Here is a 21671-nt window from a genome sequence, read left to right as displayed (position 1 = left end):
TCTTCTCTTCAGTTCAGCCCACTCATTTTCTATAGGGTTCAGGTCAGGGACTGGGATGGCCATTGCAGATCTTGGTTTTGTGCTCAGTGACCCATTTTTGTTTTGATTTTGATATTTGTTTTTGGATCACTGTCCTGTTGGAAGATCCAAACATGGCCCGTTATAAGATTTCTAGCCCCGGCTGTTAGGTTTCGATTTTTTATCTGTTGGTATTTGATCCAATCCATGATGCCATGTATCTGAACAAGATGTCCAGGACCTCAGGCAGAAAATTAGGCCCACAGCATTAAATATACAGCAGAGTATTTCATTTTACACATGGGGTACTTTTTTATCCCTGTGTGCACCAAACCCATCTTAAGTGTTTGCTGCCAAAAAAGCTATTTTTTTGGTTCCTCTGTCCATAGAACGTTTGAAAAGTACCAGACACGACTGGCACTTCAAACGGGACGGGTTCTATGGTCAGATGAAACAAAAAAATAGCTTTTTTGGCAGCAAACACTTAAGATGGGTTTGGTGCACACAGGGATAAAAAAGTACCCCATGTGTAAAATGAAATACTCTGCTGTATATTTAATGCTGTGGGCCTAATTTTCTGCCTGAGGTCCTGGACATCTTGTTCAGATACATGGCATCATGGATTGGATCAAATACCAACAGATAAAAAATCGAAACCTAACAGCCGGGGCTAGAAATCTTATAGCGGGCCATGTTTGGATCTTCCAACAGGACAGTGATCCAAAAACAAATATCAAAATCAAAATCAAAAATGGGTCACTGAGCACAAAACCAAGATCTGCAATGGCCATCCCAGTCCCTGGCCTGAACCCTATAGAAAATGAGTGGGCTGAACTGAAGAGAAGCGCCAACATGGATCTGGGAATCTGAACGATCTGGAGAGATTCTGTATGGAGGAATGGTCTCTGATCTCTTGTCAGGTGTTCTCCAAACTCATCAGGCATTGTAGGAGAAAACTCAGAGCTGTTATCTTGGCAAAAGGAGGTTGCAAAAAGTATTTAATAAAAGGGTGCCAATAATTGTGGCCAACGTGTTTTGGAGAAAAACATTTATTTCATAATGTGATTTAGCCCCACTTTCAATTCTCTTGCTTCAATGAAAGGTTAGAATTTTGGCAATTTTTTGAATGAAAGATCAAAAGGATAAACAATGCAGATTTATTTTTTACAGCCAGTTTTGATCATATTTACCAGGGGTGCCTACAATTTTGGCCATGACTGTATATAATATATTAGGCAGTCAGGAACTTGTCTGGACTTGTGAAATGTATGGTTTTGTATATGTGTGCAAGTTCAGCACAAAAAAAAGAGGAAGATGACCAGATAATAGTATAAATACATAATATATATATATATATATATGTGTTTTTATACTATTATCTCGTCATCTTCCTCTTTTTTTGTGCTGAACTTGCACACATATACAAAACCATAAATTTCGATATATATATATATATATTATGTGTTTTTATACTATTATCTCATCATCTTCCTCTTTTTTTGTGCTGAACTTGCACACATATACAAAACCATAAATTTCAATATATATATATATATATATATATATATATATATATTATGTGTTTTTATACTATTATCTCATCATCTTCCTTTTTTTTGTGCTGAACTTGCACACATATACAAAACCATAAATTTCAATATATATATATATATTATGTGTTTTTATACTATTATCTCGTCATCTTCCTCTTCTTTTTTTTTAGTGCTGAACTTGCACACATATACAAAACCATAAATTTCAATATATATATATATGTATGTGTTTTTATACTATTATCTCGTCATCTTCCTCTTCTTTTTTTTTAGTACTGAACTTGCACACATATACAAAACCATAAATTTCACAAGTCCAGACAAGTGTTCCTGACTGCCTAATCTGTACAAATTCCTAACATTGCAACAAATGAAGACCCATAACACTTATGACATCAAAGCTGAGGTCAAATTGAATTTAGAAATTTGAGGTCAAAATCATGGATCATCTCAGAATGGCCCACAAGAGGTGGTTATTATATTATTTGTGGATTCAATGTTTAAAAAAGTCATAATACACCAATTCCAAATCTAGTTTGCAAGTGTTTACGAAATGCGTGCGTATGTGGAACATGTGACAGATCTAATTTTGGCCAACTTGTTAACAATATCTCACCACTCTATTACGAGTCTATAAAACAGTTTGCCTGATCAGCCTGAAGTGTCATGGTTTTCAATGAAAAAAAAGACATTATGACAGCCCTATATCTCTCATTAGATGTTATATTGGAGAACAAATTTGCACCATCGTTAGCACATATAGCCATAAAAAGTCTGGCACACAGATACAAAACAAATGGTTTATTTTCTTGGACAATGACAGTGTACAGGTTACATGCATTTGAAACAAAGTTTTGTTTGGAACCAAATTCCCAACAGAAGTACTCATGGGGTAAAATAAATGATTTTGCAAGATAAAGCGTAGTAATAATCATTTAATTACTATGACTTGGTATATAATTTCAGTGAAAAAAAAGAGAAAAAGAAGCAATCATTTGGTCCATTTTTTCTCTCTAAATGATTTCAGAGACTGTCTTTTCTTCTTCGGTACCTAACAGATTCAGTTTGATGAACACATACAGAACCTTTTATCTGTAAACTGTTTTTTCACATAAAAATAATTTAATTTGGCAAGAAATGATTCTTTCACATTTCATTCTTACAAATTTCCATTTTTGTGTGTCAACAACATAGTACTATTCTCTGTGCACTCATACAATCAGTGTAAGTCAGATGAAAGATATTATAAAGAAATTAAAAACAAATATAAAGTGGGGTTTTTTCCAGCAAGATAAAGCTCAAAGGAATATACATTCAACGGGGGTAACAGAACATTTGAACCTAATTAAACTTTCAAAATAATAGAAAATGTAAGGGTCTATATTATCGTTTCCATTTTGAGAGAAGTTAATCACAGTGTCTGACTAATCAGAACTTTGGTAATTTAATCAAAGTTTTTAAAATCTCTTTTTAAATGATTAATTATCAGGGGGGGGGGGGGGATCACTTGAATTAAAAGCAAAGCATTCGGGTACTTTTCTAGTCTCAATAGTGGTTATACAAAATTGAAAAGGATCATAAAAGACAAAAAAAGTGCCTCGAATCCTAGAGTAAAAAAAAAAACATTCTGTTTATCAAAACCAGCGATTAGACATTCATCATTTACATGAAATGTTTTCACACAAAGATACATTTTAAGGTAGAATTTAGTGCAATGCAAGCATAACTTTTAGTGCAGCAAAGAATAAACTTGTTTTACTATTAAAAGACTATAATCATAGTAGTCAACGTTGGTGCTTTTAAATGTAAATGATAACATTTAATCCAAGCACTGCATCTCTTTTAAAGTGCTCTTTTTTAAAATGCAAAGACAGGTTTCACTGATTTGTTCGCACTGAGAAATCCGACCACAGATATGGCTTTACTGTTCATGAGATGCTTTTTAAAACATTAGCTCATACTGCCTGATTCACATTACTAAAGGTGTTTGACACATTAATAAAGTATATTGCTTTCACTATCAAATTATCTCCCTCCAGTAATAGAAGAATGCAAACTGTCATCATTCCAACCTGCATAAAAGGTGATCAACTCTGAAATCTCAAATGTACTATTCACCAAAGACAAATATGCTCTGATATTGTTTGAATTACTATCAATAAAACAAATTTTCCATCTTATTTTTATAGGGACGAATATTTAGTAGCAGCTAACGAATGGTAGGGTCAGATCACATGACCTCATTCCAAAGTTTTTTTGGACTTGGATGGGCATCTACGCCTAGTCAAAGGCTTTACTCTGAGAATAGACACGGAAGTAACAGATAAATGGATGAGCAGACAAACAGATTTACACATTAACTGGATGAAGTAATAATGAAATCAGTAAAGAAAATGAAGTAATAAGCTTAGTATTTTGCATCTCTACTTGATACTTATTTACAACATAAATCAGAACTACGGAAAACATTATATGGCTTGACAGACCTACGTTTTTGGCTAACCTCACGGGTCATGAATCAAATTCAGGGGGTCAGCGGCATGTTAGGATAGCTAAGGTCTTGAAAAACATGGATGAAGTCCTCTGGTGTAGAATGCTCTATGCTATTTAGGAAGTTTTGAGAGTTTACAAACTCTTGCAATGCGTTATGAACATCAGTGTCTGACTCTGGAGGGATTGCTTCTACACTGGTTTGTTGGAAGCATGGTGAAGAAATGTGGGGAGCAGGTTGAGAAAATGAATCTTGAGAAGTACTCTCGCCATAATTGTCCAAAATGCTGTTAAGCAAAAATGGATCAATGGTAGAGCTGAAGAGCATTGGAGACTTCTCAGGCCGTTGGAACAAGACGTCATCATCATCATCATCATCACCCGCCTCAGAAAAAGGAGGAGGATCTTTCAAAGATGAAGGAGATGACAAAGCAAGAGAGACATGTTATAAACCCAATAATTGCATTACAATGATAACAACGTATTATGATGCTATTAAACTTCACTCTTAAAAATAAAGGTTTTCACAGTGATGCCATAGAAGGACATTTGGGATCCCTAAAGTAGCTTTCAGTGAACCGTTATTAAAATAATTTATTTTCTTAGTGTGAAAATAAACCTTTTTGAAAGATGAAAAGGTTCTTCATGGAACTTATCAATCTTGGTTCATCCCTACATGTGACATGCAACATGCCAAATAAGTTAAATCTTTAAAAACGATAATGACTTAATAACACTGTTAAAATGTAATCTTTAGCAAATCTCAAAATGAATATTAACTTTTCATACTAATATAAACATTGTAGTTTTTGTGTTTTATAATTAATCTTTTTAGACAAAACAGTGAAGTATTTTAACATCAGCTATTTATCAGTTATTGGCAATAGCGTGAAAAAAAAAAACCTGCATATGGATTCCAGTGCATCCCTACACATGCAACCTCAAGCTTCCATAGACATTTTTTAATCAGTGTTACTGTAATGGTTAGATTTGTGTTATTGAAACAGAAAAAACAATCACAGCACCACCACACACACAGAAGGTCCCTTTGTGCACTGTCAATCAAATGCACTTGGGTAGGGAAGAGTAGGAAAGAGAGAATCGTAACAAGTTTTTAGACTTCATTGAGCCTCTGAATGAAAGAGAAGCATCTATAAAGGCTTTTCATTACACATTCGATTTATCAGAAAGCCTTTTGTCATCAAGACACATCTGGTGATAATCCAGTGAGTGAGAGGCAGTTTGAGCTGATTAGATTCGGAGGGGCAGTGGAGGCAGGACTCACCTCTGTCCTGTGGGGACAGGTCAGACACTGGCCCCTCTCCGACGCTTGTACATCCGTTCCTACTGCAACCAAGCACAGAGCACTCCAGTAAACCAGCAGAACAGCCATCTCAGTGTCTACTCATACCATAATCTGTTCGCGAGATTATGGTTTCTATTATGGAGATTAGATTCGAGACCAATTCCTAATTTTTTACCTGAATTAAGTCTTAGCTACAGTGGCTGTTTGGTTGATATGATGAGAAAATATTTTTAGTAGTAATCCTTTCAGTTGAAATGAGAAAAAAAAAAATTATCAGTAAATATTACTGAAAGGCTGAAAAACTGTTTTTTTCCCCCCACTACATCAGCCCACAATATGAACTTAAACCTCATCATAACACCATACAATATGACTGATGCATTAAACACCAGCACTATACACAGCACATGTGCACTGTCACAAATATTACCTAAAGCACACAACCTCACATGCTTTTGAAATAATTTGCTACACACAATACACACACATATACAGTATAAACCAACAATAAACAATCAAAACAGGACTTACTCTTTAGAGACAAAAACCAGTTTGGTTTTGAGGTACTTCAGGTAAGGATTCTCCTCTGAAACAAAACATCACAAGATCAAGAAAATGATTTTGTGGTTAAGTAAATACAGCATAAGCAAAGCTTTTATTACATTATACATTAGCTCAAGTGTGACCTGGGAAGAAATATATATTCCTTTTGGAAAAATAAATCTAACATCATTTTCTAAATGGATGTGTGGATGTGTACAGCTGTTTTTAGCAGTAACATAAATGAGCAAAAGCCTTCCCCAGTTCAAATCTAAGTGGACATACATTGCAGTGAACATTAACTTTTTTTGTGACCCTAATAGTGAAAGTTGTAAATAGATAACTGAAGCATTCGTTGCCATTAGGTAAACACCAAACTAAATGCCCATAAAAATACAATGTATGCCTCCCTTAATTAGACTTGGGGAATTGCTCACAAAAAAAGCACCACATTCTCAAACAATTCACCTCCAGTTTTTTCACTGTAGTATTTGCCAAAGGCCTGGTCTTTAGAAGTGTTTGGGTAAAGGTAACACAATGGGTTAACTGGAACGTTTTCTGCTATCATGATCCGAAAGTTGCAGATGATCTCAGGTAAAGCAATCTGCTTCAGGTCAGTACTGATAAATGGCTTCACTGTTTGCACACTCGGATTGCCTAACAAAAAAAAAGGTATGTATTCAGTCTGACATTCACTGGACTTTGTGATTTCAGAGATTGAACAATGTCTTAGAGAAGCATATCTTTTAATGACATGTTTTACCATCGTTAGAGTACTGCACCCAGCTGAACGTGATTCCACCATCTTTGATACTTTCGCTAAAACGCAACAGGAAAGTGCCGTTTTGCTTCTTCTTCAGTAAAACTCTCTCCTTCCCCTTGCTGACAAAACCCATTATAGAGCTACAGAAACAAACATACTTGTGTTGAAATAAAAAAAAAAAAAATTTTTTGTGATGATAGCTTCACAATCTATCGATAGGATTCATACCCATCACTCCACAGGTCTGACAAGTAGCCTTTGACCAGGTTTAGAATTCCATCCAGCCACACCCACAGGGTGAAGTTTGTATCAGGGAGGTTCTCCTAAAGCACACACAGACAACAATGAGTAAACAAAACACTCATGCGTCAATATCAGGCATTTCACAAAGAGCTACATAACTGTGTTTATCTGTTCTTACCTTACTGAACTTGGCCCAGGGTATCATACAGTGGTCATAGCTCTGTTGTTTACCTGATAAGAAATATTACATCATTGACAAACACCAGATTACTTTATGGCCTTAATATTACTTTATATAATATTATCTATTAATGCATGAAAGGGGTTGATGTGTGCATACCAAAGAGCTTGGTGGCGAGAGTTTCCAACTGCTCATTGTCTAGATCACGATTCCCAGAGGAGAGAAACTGCCAACTCAGCATTTCCCCGAACTGTGCCCAGGAGGCCGGAGGAGAGCCTTCAAAAAACTTGATGTTCTAGTGATGCAAATAATAATATTAAAAAACAGATTATTTTATGATGATTAAGGCTAATTATTATCCAAGAGTAACTCCTGCTCCTGACCTTGGGATCTGAACAGAGCATGTTGAACCATAGAACAGACGCCCAGGCGCTCTGCTGCTGACTGGAGTTTGAAATCACCACAACAGGAAGAGAAGAGGTCTGAAAGAAAAAAGGAAGTATGGTTATAAAAATTGTAACACCAAATCTCTGAAATGTTCAAACTTCACTGAGAATGCTTTGAATGAGGAAAAGACATGTCACCTCCAAAGAGACAGACAGGCCTTGATAGTCAAACTGCGTCTGAAAGTTTATATTGTGCAGTTCTTCAGTCACACTCAGAGATAGCTGCAGGAAACACACAACAAGATTTATACACATTTATTAGGAGTAACTCTTTGGGTGTTTTCACACCTGGCTCATTTTGACTGCTAGTTTCAGAACTTGGCACATTTTCTCCCGTAGGTCAGTTCATTAGGCATATATGAAAATAGTTAGCATGAGAAAGCAATCCGACTAAATGGACCAACAAATCGAGCTATAACAGTAAGAGTGGGAATCAAGCCTTATATATATTGGTTTATGTGTGTTTAACAACAGCTAGTCAGTCTTGTCAATCCATGATGGCAGACCGCTTTGAGCGGAATCCCAGACAATAAACAGGTGCAATCTGACCAATGAGAGAACAGTTTTTTGCACATGTGACTTGCATAAACATATTTTGGGTAAGCTTTGAAATGCACCATGTGAAAGCAAATCAAACCTAGGAGAAATGCAACATTGTAACAATCTGTATTAGGGCTGCACGATTCTTGCTAAAATGTGAATCACGATTTTTCTTCATGGGAATTGAGATCACGATTCTCTTACACGATTCTCATTTTTTTCAACCAAAATTTATTTCACTCAAGTACAAAAAAAACACAAAAAACAGGACATTCAGTATAATAAAGTGCAGGTCTGCAGGAGTAACAAACAATCGTCTCTACTCTTTTTTCTTTATTTTAGACCCCTTAAAGAAAATAATTCGTTCATATTATGGGCTCATCTGATTTTTTGTACATAGCATAGCCTATTTGTTAGGATTTTAGTATCATAATGATTAGGCAAAAAAATGCATGCACAATTATCCGTGAACTTTTTTTTTTGAACAAATGCCTTTCAACTTGTGTGTGCAAAATTCAGAATTAAATTAATGTGCAGAAATAGCTGCTGTACAAATAGAGAGTAGGCTATGTAGGCCTACTATACTGTTGTAGCCATTAAAAAAAGCGCGTTTCATATTTGTTAAAATATTATAATGTTATTTTTTTTTTTTCATTTATGTTGATTTATGAAAAGTGAACAGTACGACCGAGTAAGATAGATGCGCAATATGAGACATGGAGCGGGTCAGACATGATTTTGACCGTTGAAGTTGAAGTTGTTATAGAAAGCCTTTCTTTAAAGTGAATTTCGTTTTGTATAAATTATATCTTAATTTTAATCAATTTTTCATCAACCAATTGCCTGTATTTAATGAATAGGCCGACGAAACAAATATAACGGAGGCGCCCGCGCGCTCACTTGCATTGCACGTGAACTAGAGCACATCCTAACTTAACGAAACTCAGTGTATGCCTCACACAGACATGACAAATACATCAAATACACAAAGCTTGAAATGTCTTTAAACGAAATAATTCAAAACGAAAAAAGAAAAAGGCTACTCTCTGATTATGTAATCCATTATTAGGCTTAGCCTATTTATGTGCATTTCTCTCTATAAGCGCGTTCACACGGAGATGGCGATCGTCAACTTCATCTTGGCAGCCGAGTCGACACTTTTAGGGTGTACTCACACTAGCCAGTTTGAACCGTGCCCGAGTGCGTTTGACCACCAAAGCGCGGTTCGTTTGACTAGTGTGAGTGCTCCGAACCGTGCCCGGGCGCGGCTCGATTAGCCGGCTCTGGCCCGTTTGGAAGAGGTGGGCCAGAGCACGGTTCAGTTGGACTCGGGCGCGGTTCGCATGCAGTGTGAGCGCTAACCGTGCTGGAGCACGGAACAGGACGTCACGGTTTAACAAGGCACGCTTGACAGGGCATCGCAGAGAGAGAGAGAGAGAGAGAGAGAGAGAGAGAGAGAGAGAGAGAGAGAGAGAGAGAGAGAGAGAGAGAGAGAGAGAGAGAGAGAGAGAGAGAGAGAGAGAGCCCCGGCCGCGCGCGCGCACTCACCCGAGCGCTGTCTGCTCCCTCTCTCTCCCTCGCGCATATTAATCAAAATACGATGGTGTCGAGAAAAAAAAAACTCCAGTGATTAAATGTTTTCTGTGTTGACAAATCTTGTGCGATATCCTAAACTGCCGAATTCATTGCTGGTTTTTTCTGTTTACATTTCATGGTGTGACACTTCTCTTCATTATGCACCATAATGACGTCACGTAAGCGTGCTCCGGCACGAATGCTGAAACCCTATGTGAGTGCAGGCCAGAGGGGGAGTGGGGAGGGGGGAAAATCGTACTCGGGCCCGGTTCATGACAACCGTGCCTAGTGTGAGTACACCCTTAGAGAAAACACTTGTTTATTAATAAAAATCAATACACGCGTCACCGGATTTACACATGCACGCACACATATTATTTCGAAATAACGAGATATTGTGTTGAAATAACATTATTATTAATAATAGTACATCTTTTAGGATAGGCCTATTTTATTGAATGCTGAATGTTCCGCTTGTTCAATTTAATAAAATTAAAACTTTATATTGAATATTAAATATTTAGTGACCAAGTTTTGCGGAGCTCCCCGTCAATGATCTAGCAGCACCCACTCAGCACATGCTGTCCCTGCAGAGAAGCTACGTAGGCAGTGTAATTTTTTTTTTTTGAATCGCCATCATTAAGAAATGAGATCGCATTTATGTTTGAATCGAGATCGTGATTTTTTTTCGATTAATCGTGCAGCCCTAATCTGTATTGACTCTAGAAACCAGTCTTGTTTCTGTTACTAACTGCTGGTTTTCTGTTTGCTACGTGCATCAATGTAGTATCTAGAAAATATTATTAACAAGCTCCTTAAACTCACATCATTGATTCCTTTTCCTCCACCACCAACTTTCTGATCTTTCAACGTCTGCGACAAAAGAAAAGAAAAAGAAAAATCACATACACAATTTGTTAACTTTTTATTACCTCTTTATATTTAAAAATCTGCTTTAAAAAAAAAAGAAACACCGCGACCAAATTGCCTTCCCAGGTATAAATATCTCAGATGATGTTGTGCAGTCACTTAATATCAACTCACCAAATGTCTGAAATCAGCGACCATGCCCCCGTTCGTACTCTCAGCCATGTTAAGGGCTTTACTCAAAGTGCCCAGCACATTAAACTTACGAAACCTACGATAAACAAATAATCATGAATTTCTGGTGGGAGGCGTGATGAGGGAAGTGTGTGTTCAGAATGCGTGTATGGAAACACTCACCCTTTCATTTGAGAGACAGTGCTGAAACAAAAGATGGAGAGAGGGATGAGAGTAGGAATTCAGAGTCCTAACCACCAACAGACTAATTTAAAACCATATCAAACCACACAAACCTTACAAGCAAACTCATTCTCACATATGACTCAGATTGTACCTAATGAAGAAAGTAAGAGAGACAGTGATCTTACTTGTCAATAGAAACAGACACGTTCATAACATGGTTGAGTTCAGGAACTTTATACAGGAACCTGTAGAAAGGAGAATGACTGTCCTTTCAGGTCTGAGGGCAAACATTTGTTTATGCATTTCTATCTCAACAACCCAAACTAAACATTTTAAATAAAATATATGATAAAAAATATATATGGAAAAGCTTAAATGGGTGGATTATAAGTTATACATGAATTTTGAACAATACCCATTCTTGTCTTGGGACAACTTTGATAAAAAAAAATTGTATCCACTTCAAATGTTGACTACTGTATATTAATAACCTTTTATTTTCTTTTTTTAATCTGTACAAGATTGTTTTAGTTTATCGCAAATTTACAATGTATTCAGGGCACAAATTTCTGCTTGGTTTGTGATATAATTAAAAAAATACAATTCTTAACCGAAATATTTCCTTTGTCAATACATTCACCCCAGGCACATGTACGCAAATGGGACAAAGATTTGGTTACATAAACAGGTCTGTGCATGCATAATAAAGATACAATTATTTAAAAGCAGTACTGACATTTGCAGGAGAGTAGGTCACTTTCACAAATATTGAAAAGTACTAAGTACAAGACTAAGTCCTATGTACAAGACAATACACTAAAATTAATGTACATATTCTCAATTTCATAATGTTTAAAAGGATATATCCCTGTCACAAGCAATGTAAGACGAAAAAGCATCTATGTATCAATCATTATTGTTTTAAATAGAAGCCATACTGGTATACACTGTTTTACAGGTGGTGTGTAATGTTGCGGAAATGTCAGAGCCTGACCTGACTTTGACTGAGAACTGGACACCTGTGCGCAGCACCAGGGGGCCTCGTCCTTGCGGCATGGATGGCTGAGTCTCGACAACAAATGAGCTAACAACACACCAACAAATAATGAATGATGCATGAAGAGAGAGTAATGGATATGCTGCGTATGTGTTTGAGTATACCTCTTAATCAGGTTAGTCAGTATAGTGTCCACTCTACTCTTTAAAGGGGGTTTAAGGACTGGGATGGGGTCATTTGCGTAGCTCATCTTCCCAAGCAGCTCATCAAGCTTCTGTAAGAACTTCTGCAGCTGGAACATGCACTCTACAATCTGAGTGAACCTGTCAAAGGCCAATAATGGCTTAAAAACGGATCCAAATTGTGTTCAAAACAGACAATCGATCAGAGACATTCTTGTGCTGTTACCATTTCTCTAATTGTTCCAGACTTGTATCATCAGGAGCCCCAATGCAGGACTTCTGTTGTCTCCGCTTCCAGTCCACCAGTTCCACATCTATGAGCACTGAGCTTAGACCATCAGCAGCATTCAACATAGCCGTGACATCAGACAGGAAGTTCTGAAACAATGATACAAGAGAAGTCGGGTCAGGAAACATAATTTTGTAATATCCTTTGGTCAAAAAAGTTTATTTATTTTTTATATTACTATTTAGGTACTATTTATTTAATTCCATTTACAAATTTTAGTGCTTAAATTTCAACTTAACCATGTTTGAGTAAGTTTCTATTCATTTTCATTTAGTTAATGTAATATTTATATTTGATTTGAGATGTAATTCAATTAACAAAACTTGTTTTCTAGTTTTAGGTTTAATTAACAATAATAACCCTAAATAGTATAGAATAGAATAGAATAGAATAGACGTGCACATAGCCTACCTTTCTGCACTTATCGAGTGCATTGAGCATCTTCTGAAGCCCTTCTATTTGCTTGTTCTTCTCTTCCTCTGTGCAAGCTAAACACACATATCCATTTACATATACACACACATATTGATACCACCACAGATAATAAAATCAAGGACAGTGTGTTTAAAAGTGTGGAGCCTCACAGTCCATTATGTGGGTTTGATATTTAAAATCAAACTCATCCTGCTGCTCCTCCAAAGACCTTATGCTGTGCTCCATCACCTGCCAAAAGAAAAAAAAATGAATCATGCTCTTGAACACAGTCAACACACACAGTCACACACACACAGTCTCACACACACAGACACACACACACAGTCACACACAGTCACACACACACACAGTCACACACACAGTCACACACACAGTCACACACACAGACACACACACAGACACACACACAGACACACACACACACACACACACACACACACACACACACACACACACACACACACACACACACACACACACACACACACACACACACACACACACACACACACACACACACACACACACCTCTACTTTGTTCTTGAGTTCTGTTAATTTCTTTTCCATCTGTCTGTGGTTCTCCAACTCCATTGCAGCCGGCTGAACCTGCAACGTCTGCACCTGAAACATTGAGAGAGAGAATCAGAATATGCTGATGGTGATGTTGATAATAAGAGTGATGATGATGGACACTTTAAAGTACTGACTTGCTGTGCAAGCTCTGCATCATTCAAGATCTCTTTCTCCTTCACCAGGAACCAGTTGATAATAGCAGCAAGAGTATAGGGCTCCTCTTGGTACTTCTGCAAACAAGATAATGTGACCAATGATCCCACAGCTGTCACTGATTAACCCAGCAGTTTTCTAAATAGAACAATAATTATAACCATAAAGTTATATAAATGGAAAAAAAGAGCAATTTTATCCAGTTGATGAACAATAAAAACATTGAGGAGTAGCTTGATGACGCCATGAATGAGTGGAATCATGAGAGTTGCTATCTTCACCTCCACAGTCAATGGAAAGCAATCCGACAGGACAGAAATCATGCTCATGGATGAGCTAATGTATTAACATTTTATTAACGCTACTGTGGTACGAAGCAGGGCAGGGTCCAGAGCCGGGAGCATTTTACGTTGCTGTTTTTATTATGCTTATGTGAAGCGTTCTGCTGTTTATGTTTATTTACATTTAAAGTTACGTTTAACATCCACCTCCTTCTTGCCTGAACTTGAACTTTGTTGCAGTTACGTTTGATCACTTAAATTCACATTATTTTATTTAATTCTAATGAAACAGCTGCAAGTGCTGAATTACTACTCATACAGGTCACTTTATTTGACATATTAAAATTGTGGGGTAACAGCACTGTTGTACTAGGTCAAAAAAAATCATAGTAAAAATACATTTGAGTGTGTTGAAACTTGAAAGTCATGTTATAACGTTACTCTGTGCGTTAGCTCAGTATGGTGTGTGTCACGGGTGGCTGTAATAAATGACACGAAAAAAGACAGAAAACAAAAACAGTCTCAGGAGATTGTAGGAGCAAACGTAAAGACAACCACTTTTAACATAGACAAAATTGGATAAAGGAACAGAATTAAACTCAGGCCTTAAATAAATGAGGAATGTAATCAGGGTGAACAGAAACAGGTGTGTGCAAACTAATTAACAGCCAGGGAAACTTATGGGCGGTACACACTGAACGATTTTGGGCTGTCCCAGACGAAAGATGACCAATCGTGGTGATTTCTGTGGTCGTGGCTCTAAACGGTGGTCCTACATTGTACAGTGAGAGAGGTTCAAAGACGGCCTTTTTCACAGGTTTAGCAACCAAATATAACCATTATTGGAATTATTTGGGATAATTGAAGTACACCAGTCAACAAAATAACATTGTTCTAGTGGTTTTTGGAAATTTTAAATAAAAAAAACGTACATATTGTGCCTATAAAGCGTGTGCTGCAATTATGCTCACAGCGCACTTACTTGCGTCACATTATCGTCAATTAGTGTGGATGATAACATACAGTAATTGACGTTATAGTTATTTTTCTTGGTGTGAACAGGACTTTAGTCTAGTATAGTTTTTGTTTAGCATGTTTTGTGTTTTATTTTTGGAGACTTCAGAAATCCAAGAAGGGCATCAGGAATTATGCTTTTGGCAGCAGAAGTACACTTACCTGAAAGTTTTGTTTGTAGCGTCTAAAATTACGCTGCAGTAGGAAACTATCTTTCTCTTGAGAAAAACGACTGAACTGGTTGTCCAGATTCTCCAAAAGCACCTGAAACAGGAACGCGGCTTGGGAAGAGTCCCGAGAAGCACGCTCCCTGCAACACACAGACAGACACATTACTTGTAATGTCAGGTTGATGCTCCTTGATGCAGTTTATTTGCAACTCTTTGCATCCATAGTTATTAATACATTCTGGAATAGAGAGTTCAAAAAACAATCTGCAGATTTTACTTCTTGCACTCACCAGTCCTGGGCCTCGATCCAGGATGCCAAGAAATGTCTCACTTCCATTGGGAACTCATCTCCGTTGTACAGATCAAAAGCCCTCTGCGAATACACTGTATCCAGCTGCTGCAATTGCTCCCAATGTGTCATCCTACAAAATAAAACAGATTTCATGTTGCTGATGGGTTAAATTATGCCTTGTTACAGAACTGGGAATGACCTGCTCTCTCTAATCTCTAGAAGTCAGATGCTTAAGCACCATTAACATTGGATATTTTCAAATACAAGTCAAGGTGAGAAAATTAAAAATTCTGAGTTTGGAAGTTGGAACACAAAATAATAGTGTATGGCATTAATGTAAAATATGGTGAGACTCATCAATGTGCCTTTTTTTTATCTAAAGTCAAATGAGTTTTCTAATTTGCTGTGAATCAGAATTTTTTTGTGAATTTTATTTGCACTTCAGGTCAACTGTAAAACTGACCATTTTTATGGTGCTTTTTTTTGGTAACCAAGAATTGGTGTAAGTTGTGTACAAGTGTATCTTGTATGAAAAACACTGTAGAGATTCTTCGAGAAGTCTTTTGTTTTGATGGAAATAAAACGTTTAATTGTTGTCGAAAAAATAAATGTTTCTTGCGTACAGAATCAGCGTAGTAGAATGATTTCTGAAAGATCATGTGACACTGAAGACTTCAGCTTTGCCATCACAGGAATAGATTTAGACTATTTCACGTATTAAATTAGTAGACAAATTAAACGAACTAGTGAGAGTGTAAACGCGTTTACAGGGCCAAAAGTGAGAAACATGCAATCTGTATGCACCAGCAGTAAAGTTCTACACACCTGCACACCCCTCCTCAAACAACAGCGGAAAAACTGAGTCAAGAATTGCGTTTCTAATCATGTGAGGACAAAACGTGATACCTCGGTCATAATAACGATAAGCTACTATATACACAGTAATAGCAGCCTAGGCCTAGACATTTGACAGCATAGTGATGTTTATGTTGCATAGTACTGAGCAGGTCATTGTAAATAAGTTAAGCATGTAACGTTAAGTTAATTATCATCAATAACTTACCTGAAACAATAGTCTACACTTTTGAAGAAATTATCCTCAAATATTAGTTTTACAAAGCGCCTTTTGCAGGCATACAGAAAAACCAAGAACACAGTACTAAACTGAACATCAGCTGGCGAGTAAATAAACGCACTTCCAGCGCTTCTCAGGAAACGGACGGCTTTTCTATAATCCTCCCTCTGCTGTCCATTTCTGCTTTCAACCCGCTTCCAACGCGATGAACTTCTGCCCACCCACTGCATCATGAGGTCCCACCCATTTAGTTGCGTAGTGAAACCCTCGCGTTCGCTCATTGGCGCGGACAGGCACACTGGCCACCACCATTGGTTGAAGCAGCCGCCAATTCAATTCTTCACAACGGAGGGGTGTTGATAGAACAGCAGCAGAAACGAAACTCACGATCTCTCTTCTGGCATTCCGAGAAATGACGAAGTGAAAGTTATGTTGTGGAAGATCATGTACCGCGGAAATTTAAAAAGCCATACACTCTCTTTACGAAAGCTTTTTGTGATCAACAAGGGAGCGATGTAATACGTTTATTCAACATTTATTCATTTTACACTAATAAAACGGGATAATACATTTATATATATAAATTATATTATATTAAATAAATTATCAACTGAAATAGGCTACAGGTAGAAATAGTTCTAACGGATCTTACGTGTAACTGTTACGTATTCATATTTGTAATGTATATAGAGCTCGGGCGTAGACGTTATGGAATGGTGCATTGCGACGTGACGAAACGATCCCGAGCTCTATAATGACAGGAGACTGTGGTTCAACTCAACTGGCTTTTACTCGCGTCTGCTTATAAAGATGACGCGTCTCACAGCATTTACTCTCAATTATTACAATACAACATGTACACATACATGACAATATTCAAAATGACAGTTACAAATTAAAGCCTTGACTTAAAGCTATGTCTGAGTATCTTCTACTTGTTTTGTGTTCTGCTCTTCCCGCTGATGTCATTGATTTAAATATCTGCCCTATAATGGTTAAATATTACCCATGCTGTTTGACGTCTCAGCTGATGCTGAACAAATGATATGTTAGGTTGTAAATGGATAGGCTACTGTCCATTCCTGTTATGCAGAACCTTTTGAGGTCGAACTAAATTTAAAAAGTATTTCTATAAATAGGCATACCAGACTTTAAGAAATAGCCTATGCTCTGGTCAAAGCTCAGGCAAAATGACAAGAAATGTAACATGATGCATCAAAGGGATGTCTTTTAAACACGGATAATAGGCCTATTCCTTACAGAAAAAAAACATATATTTCACATGTGCAAAAAAAACAACAACAACATTGGTGAACATCATTAAAACATCATACAGATTTCTGTAACATATCTAACAGACTGCATTTTTAAATTGAGAAAAATCCATTGCTACAAAAGTGCTATTGTTTTTTGTTTTTTTATCCACCAAAATATGATGTTACTTCCTGCTAATGTCATTACTTTTGGATATTAATAATATTACAATCAAAATTGAAAGTGACATTTAGGACATATGAAACCCCAATTAAAACAAGCAATTACAATTTTAGTTAATTAGTTTCAGTAGAAACTAAGAGATTTAACTCTCAATATTATGTTTTAAGGGACCGATATTGTGAACTGTAAAAGTAGCAAACTATATGACGACTGAACAAATAGAGCTTCTTAAACATAATTTACTGCTGGTGGAAAAATCATTGAGTCCCTATAGAGCAATGCTTTCTGTTCTTGAATTTCCTCATTGTTTTTTATTGGACAGTGATAGTTCCATCCTCCAAGCTATTCTGGTTCATTAGCAGGTCGCCATCCTCTTTCATGTTGTTCAGCAGATATTTGATCCCTGCCTTCACACCCGTTTTTAAACCAGCCCCCAACGCATAACCAGCAACTCCTGCAGTTCCCCCGGTTACTGCCATGAGGGCATCTGTGCCCAGATCCACAGTGCTGAAGATGGCTCTCTCTTTTGCAGTCTCATAGCAGTTAACCGAAGCATAGTAAACGGCTGTTCCCAGATTATACAGTGTGGAAACTGCAGGAATCCACTCCACAACCATATACACTTGCTCCTCCTTTTCATTGACACAGTGATGCTGAGGGACCCCATTTCTGCGCCAACGTACAGACCCCACCTTGCAATTTTGAATCCAGCTCTCAGAGTTAGATGAAGGCACTATGCTGCTTCCAGGCCTCAAGGTAACTTGATAATATTCAGAATCTCCCTCTTGGGTCACACCTGCACATTGGATTCCCAAGCTTTGACAAGCCTGCTGTGCTTCCCCAATACGCAATGGCCTGCTCTGTTCTGCAGCCTGTCCCAGTAACCGTGTGCCTTTCACCCTCACCCATCCCTTGCATTTCCCCATAGGGCCAACTTTACCCTTATAACCATCAACTCTCTCACCTACATCAGCTAGCTGATGGATGTTAAATATAACAGCCTGCAAGTGGCGCTGTGACTCAGAGTTGAGCATAAGAGGAGATGAAGGGGTTTGAAATCCACTGGTAAAGGTGTGATGGACAATGTGTGCTGATTCCCTCTCTTTGCCTCTCTTGATCAGCACCAGCACATCCTGCAAAAATTCACATGTATCATTTTGGCCCAACACTGCGTAGAGTTGCATTACCAAAGCTTGGGCTTCAGACAAACATCCTGCTGACACCAACACAGGCACCATCGCCAACCCCAATAGCTCCTGAGAGAAACCCTTTCCTCTCCGGCCTCCATTGGCAAGCTCTGCACAGCTTGCATTGCTTTGGAGATCCAGCTGACCTTGTAGAGAGGCTGAGAGGTTTAAGACCAACTGATGGGCGGCGCGAAGACCATCTTTAACCACTTGTGTTTCTACTTGCTCTGTTTGAGAATTTTTTGAAGAGACTGAGGGCCTCAGGCTGCTTTGAGGGAGTGGAGCTCTCCCAAATACTACTTCAGACAGTAAGAGGTGGATGAGAAGTAACAATTTGAGTTTTGAGCCCCATTTAGCCATGTTGAACTGTGGAGTCATGCAGCACCAAGCAAATCGCAGGTTCTGGATTTTAAAAAAAAAGAAGAAAAAAAGAGAAGTTTAACTGTATGTGTGCAGTGTACACAAAGCTGTTTATGTGCACTTTAAAAGTGGGGAATAATTATGATTATTTTCATATTTTTGAAAGAAGTGTCTTATGAGCACCAAGTCTATATATTTGATGTTATTTGAATACAGTAAAAACAATAATTCTGTAAAATATTATACAAATTTCAAATATCTGTTTTCTATTGTAATATGTTTAGAAATGTAATTTATTCCTGTGATGGCAACTTTTGACATGTGTATCTATACAAATATCTGCAGCTGTAGCTATCATGGGGTGAAACCATGTGGGTATTTGTGTGCTTGTCTTTGCTGCAGATGGGAGAAAAGAAAGGAAGGAATGGGATGAGCACTTTTTTTTGGTAAGACTCCTCCCTCCCTGATGTTTTTACACTTCTTCTATATACATCTTATATTTTTAAAATACGTTAACATTATTGAAATAAAATAAGTAAAATGTTATTATAAAATCCGTTCCGTAAATCCGTAAAATCGTTCCGCATAAAGTTCATCATATAATTTTAAGTACATTTCTCAAACAGTCTGTCAGTCTGTCAGTCTGTCAGATTTAGTTGAAAAAGATTTTAATTTTTTATTACATTTTATCTAAATCACAGAGGAAATTATATTTCAAGTCATTTGAATATTATACTTACTTTGGAATGATTGATCTTTATATTAATATGAGATTAATAAGACTCTTACCTTCTAACAATCCCGTACCTCTGTGATAGAATCCAGCCTTCACAAAAAACATGTACATCTCCCTATCTCTCGTTATATCCTCTCTCTCTTTCTCTCGCTGGCCCAATTGCCCTGAATGTGACATCACGTGGAGAGGATCAATGTGTTCAGTGGACGTTTTGTTTATTTACCCTCATGTCCCCTCTCTTCCTCTCATTCTCGCTCTGCTTTTTCTCTGAAGACCATGTGGGGGTGTGGGGGCTTTGTGTTTGACCCAGATAAATTGCTGAACACTCGTTTCATGCATGGGAAGACTGTGTGAGTGTGTGTGACAGTGAGAGAGAACAGGATTGTGCACCCGTTTACAAATTCCACTTGGTTTAGTTTTAAACATACTTCTCAGATCATATATTTGAATCAACATTCAATGCAACATCCAATATCTGTTTACAGCTAACTTAATGTTGCTAAAAAAAAAAAAAATGATTATTATGATTATTACATGTATTAAGTGAGGCCCAGTAGTGTGAGATTTATTTATTTAGTCTATTGCATGCATAATTTTGTGTTTATTTCCAGGTTTAAATGAAAAATAAAAAGATATGTGCAGTTGGACATTTGGACCCTGCTTTGTTGTGTTCCCCATCTGTCAGGCACTGCGACGTAATGTCGACTGACAAATGGGGTTTCACTTGGGAGATGGAACTGGCAAGTGGAATTTGCATGCCGAGCCACTCACCGTATATACAGGTATATAAGATGCACGTATCCACTCTTCCAATCACCGAGCAACAAAAGAGTGTGCTATGGAGATCGTTCTCGCTGATGGAGAAGGGACATTCAGTGGGTTTCGCCATCTTAAAAGACCATTGCACAGTTAAGTGCAACGAAATTCCCCTGGGCGCTTAAGCACAAAGAGCAGATTTCCCTAAAAGAGCAAGCACGGTCAGCGACGGTCAGCGACTCACATGCCTGGGACAAGAGCATGCTGAGACGGCGTTTGTGAATGGTTCATCCCCTCACTGCGAGGGTATGACCATGTTGACACTGTGGTCGCAACCACCAGGGCAGTGTACGCTCATGTCGCATCTCCTCCTTTGGAGTCACCAACGGCCCAGGTCGCTCTGCGCCATTTACATTACGAGCAAGCTCAATCGTGCGGCCGATGCGCTCTCACGACAGCTCACGCTCCCGGGAGAATGGAGACTCCATCTCCAGGTGGTCCAGCTGATCTGGAGTTGATTCAGGGACACACAAGTAGACCTGTTTGCCTCCCAGGAGTCGTCACATTACCAGATCTTTTACTCCCTGACTGAGGCCCACCTCGGCATGGACGTGTTGGCACATAGCTGGCCCCGGGACCTACGCTACGCAAAAACACATTTCATCCAGTAAATCTACTAGGTTTTTGGACTTGATGGTCTTTGCGACAGTCCCTCCCTGGCAGATTCCCCAGAGGAAGGACCTTCTTTCTCAGGGATGGGGCACCATATGGCACCCGCATCCAGACCTCTGGAACCTCCATGTGTGGCTTCTTAACAGGACAAGGTGGGCTAAAGTGGCCAACTAACAGACA

General features: G+C 38.0%; 2 protein-coding genes across 2 annotated transcripts; both read right to left on the bottom strand.

The window, feature by feature from the left end:
• Positions 1-2351: 2351 nt before the first annotated feature.
• Positions 2352-16599, bottom strand: stat2 (signal transducer and activator of transcription 2). The gene is made up of 24 exons (XM_079628993.1): positions 16332-16599; positions 15267-15398; positions 14969-15116; positions 13493-13588; positions 13314-13406; positions 12935-13013; positions 12762-12838; positions 12288-12439; positions 12044-12202; positions 11877-11966; positions 11068-11127; positions 10880-10900; positions 10700-10793; positions 10481-10528; positions 7679-7762; positions 7478-7576; positions 7254-7389; positions 7092-7144; positions 6899-6993; positions 6671-6810; positions 6376-6564; positions 5899-5953; positions 5347-5408; positions 2352-4466 (listed from the first exon to the last, which is right to left on the bottom strand). Exons 1-24 carry the CDS (start codon positions 16574-16576, stop codon positions 4096-4098), a joined length of 2778 nt encoding a protein of 925 aa, XP_079485119.1. The 5' UTR covers positions 16577-16599; the 3' UTR covers positions 2352-4095.
• A 511-nt stretch (positions 16600-17110) lies between these two features.
• Positions 17111-20332, bottom strand: apof (apolipoprotein F). Its single transcript, XM_079629005.1, has 2 exons — positions 20117-20332; positions 17111-19369 (listed from the first exon to the last, which is right to left on the bottom strand). The coding sequence occupies exon 2, from the start codon at positions 19343-19345 to the stop codon at positions 18092-18094; it is 1254 nt and encodes a 417-aa protein (XP_079485131.1). The 5' UTR covers positions 19346-19369; positions 20117-20332; the 3' UTR covers positions 17111-18091.
• Positions 20333-21671: the final 1339 nt, after the last annotated feature.

The sequence above is a fragment of the Phoxinus phoxinus genome, assembly GCF_949152265.1.
Source record: "Phoxinus phoxinus genome assembly, chromosome: 11".
NCBI classification, from domain to species: Eukaryota; Metazoa; Chordata; class Actinopteri; order Cypriniformes; family Leuciscidae; genus Phoxinus; species Phoxinus phoxinus.
This window is presented reverse-complemented; position numbering and strand designations above follow the sequence as displayed.

Excerpts from the sequence above, each read along its gene's own strand:
- stat2 (XM_079628993.1), bottom strand. The coding sequence starts at position 16,576 with ATGATGCAGTGGGTGGGCAGAAGTTCATCGCGTTGGAAGCGGGTTGAA. Across the intron at positions 13,014-13,313 it reads AACTCAAGAACAAAGTAGAG|GTGATGGAGCACAGCATAAG; the intron begins GTGTGTGTGTGT and ends TTCTTTTGGCAG. Across the intron at positions 7,390-7,477 it reads TGCTCTGTTCAGATCCCAAG|AACATCAAGTTTTTTGAAGG; the intron begins GTCAGGAGCAGG and ends TTGCATCACTAG.
- apof (XM_079629005.1), bottom strand. The coding sequence starts at position 19,345 with ATGACTCCACAGTTCAACATGGCTAAATGGGGCTCAAAACTCAAATTG.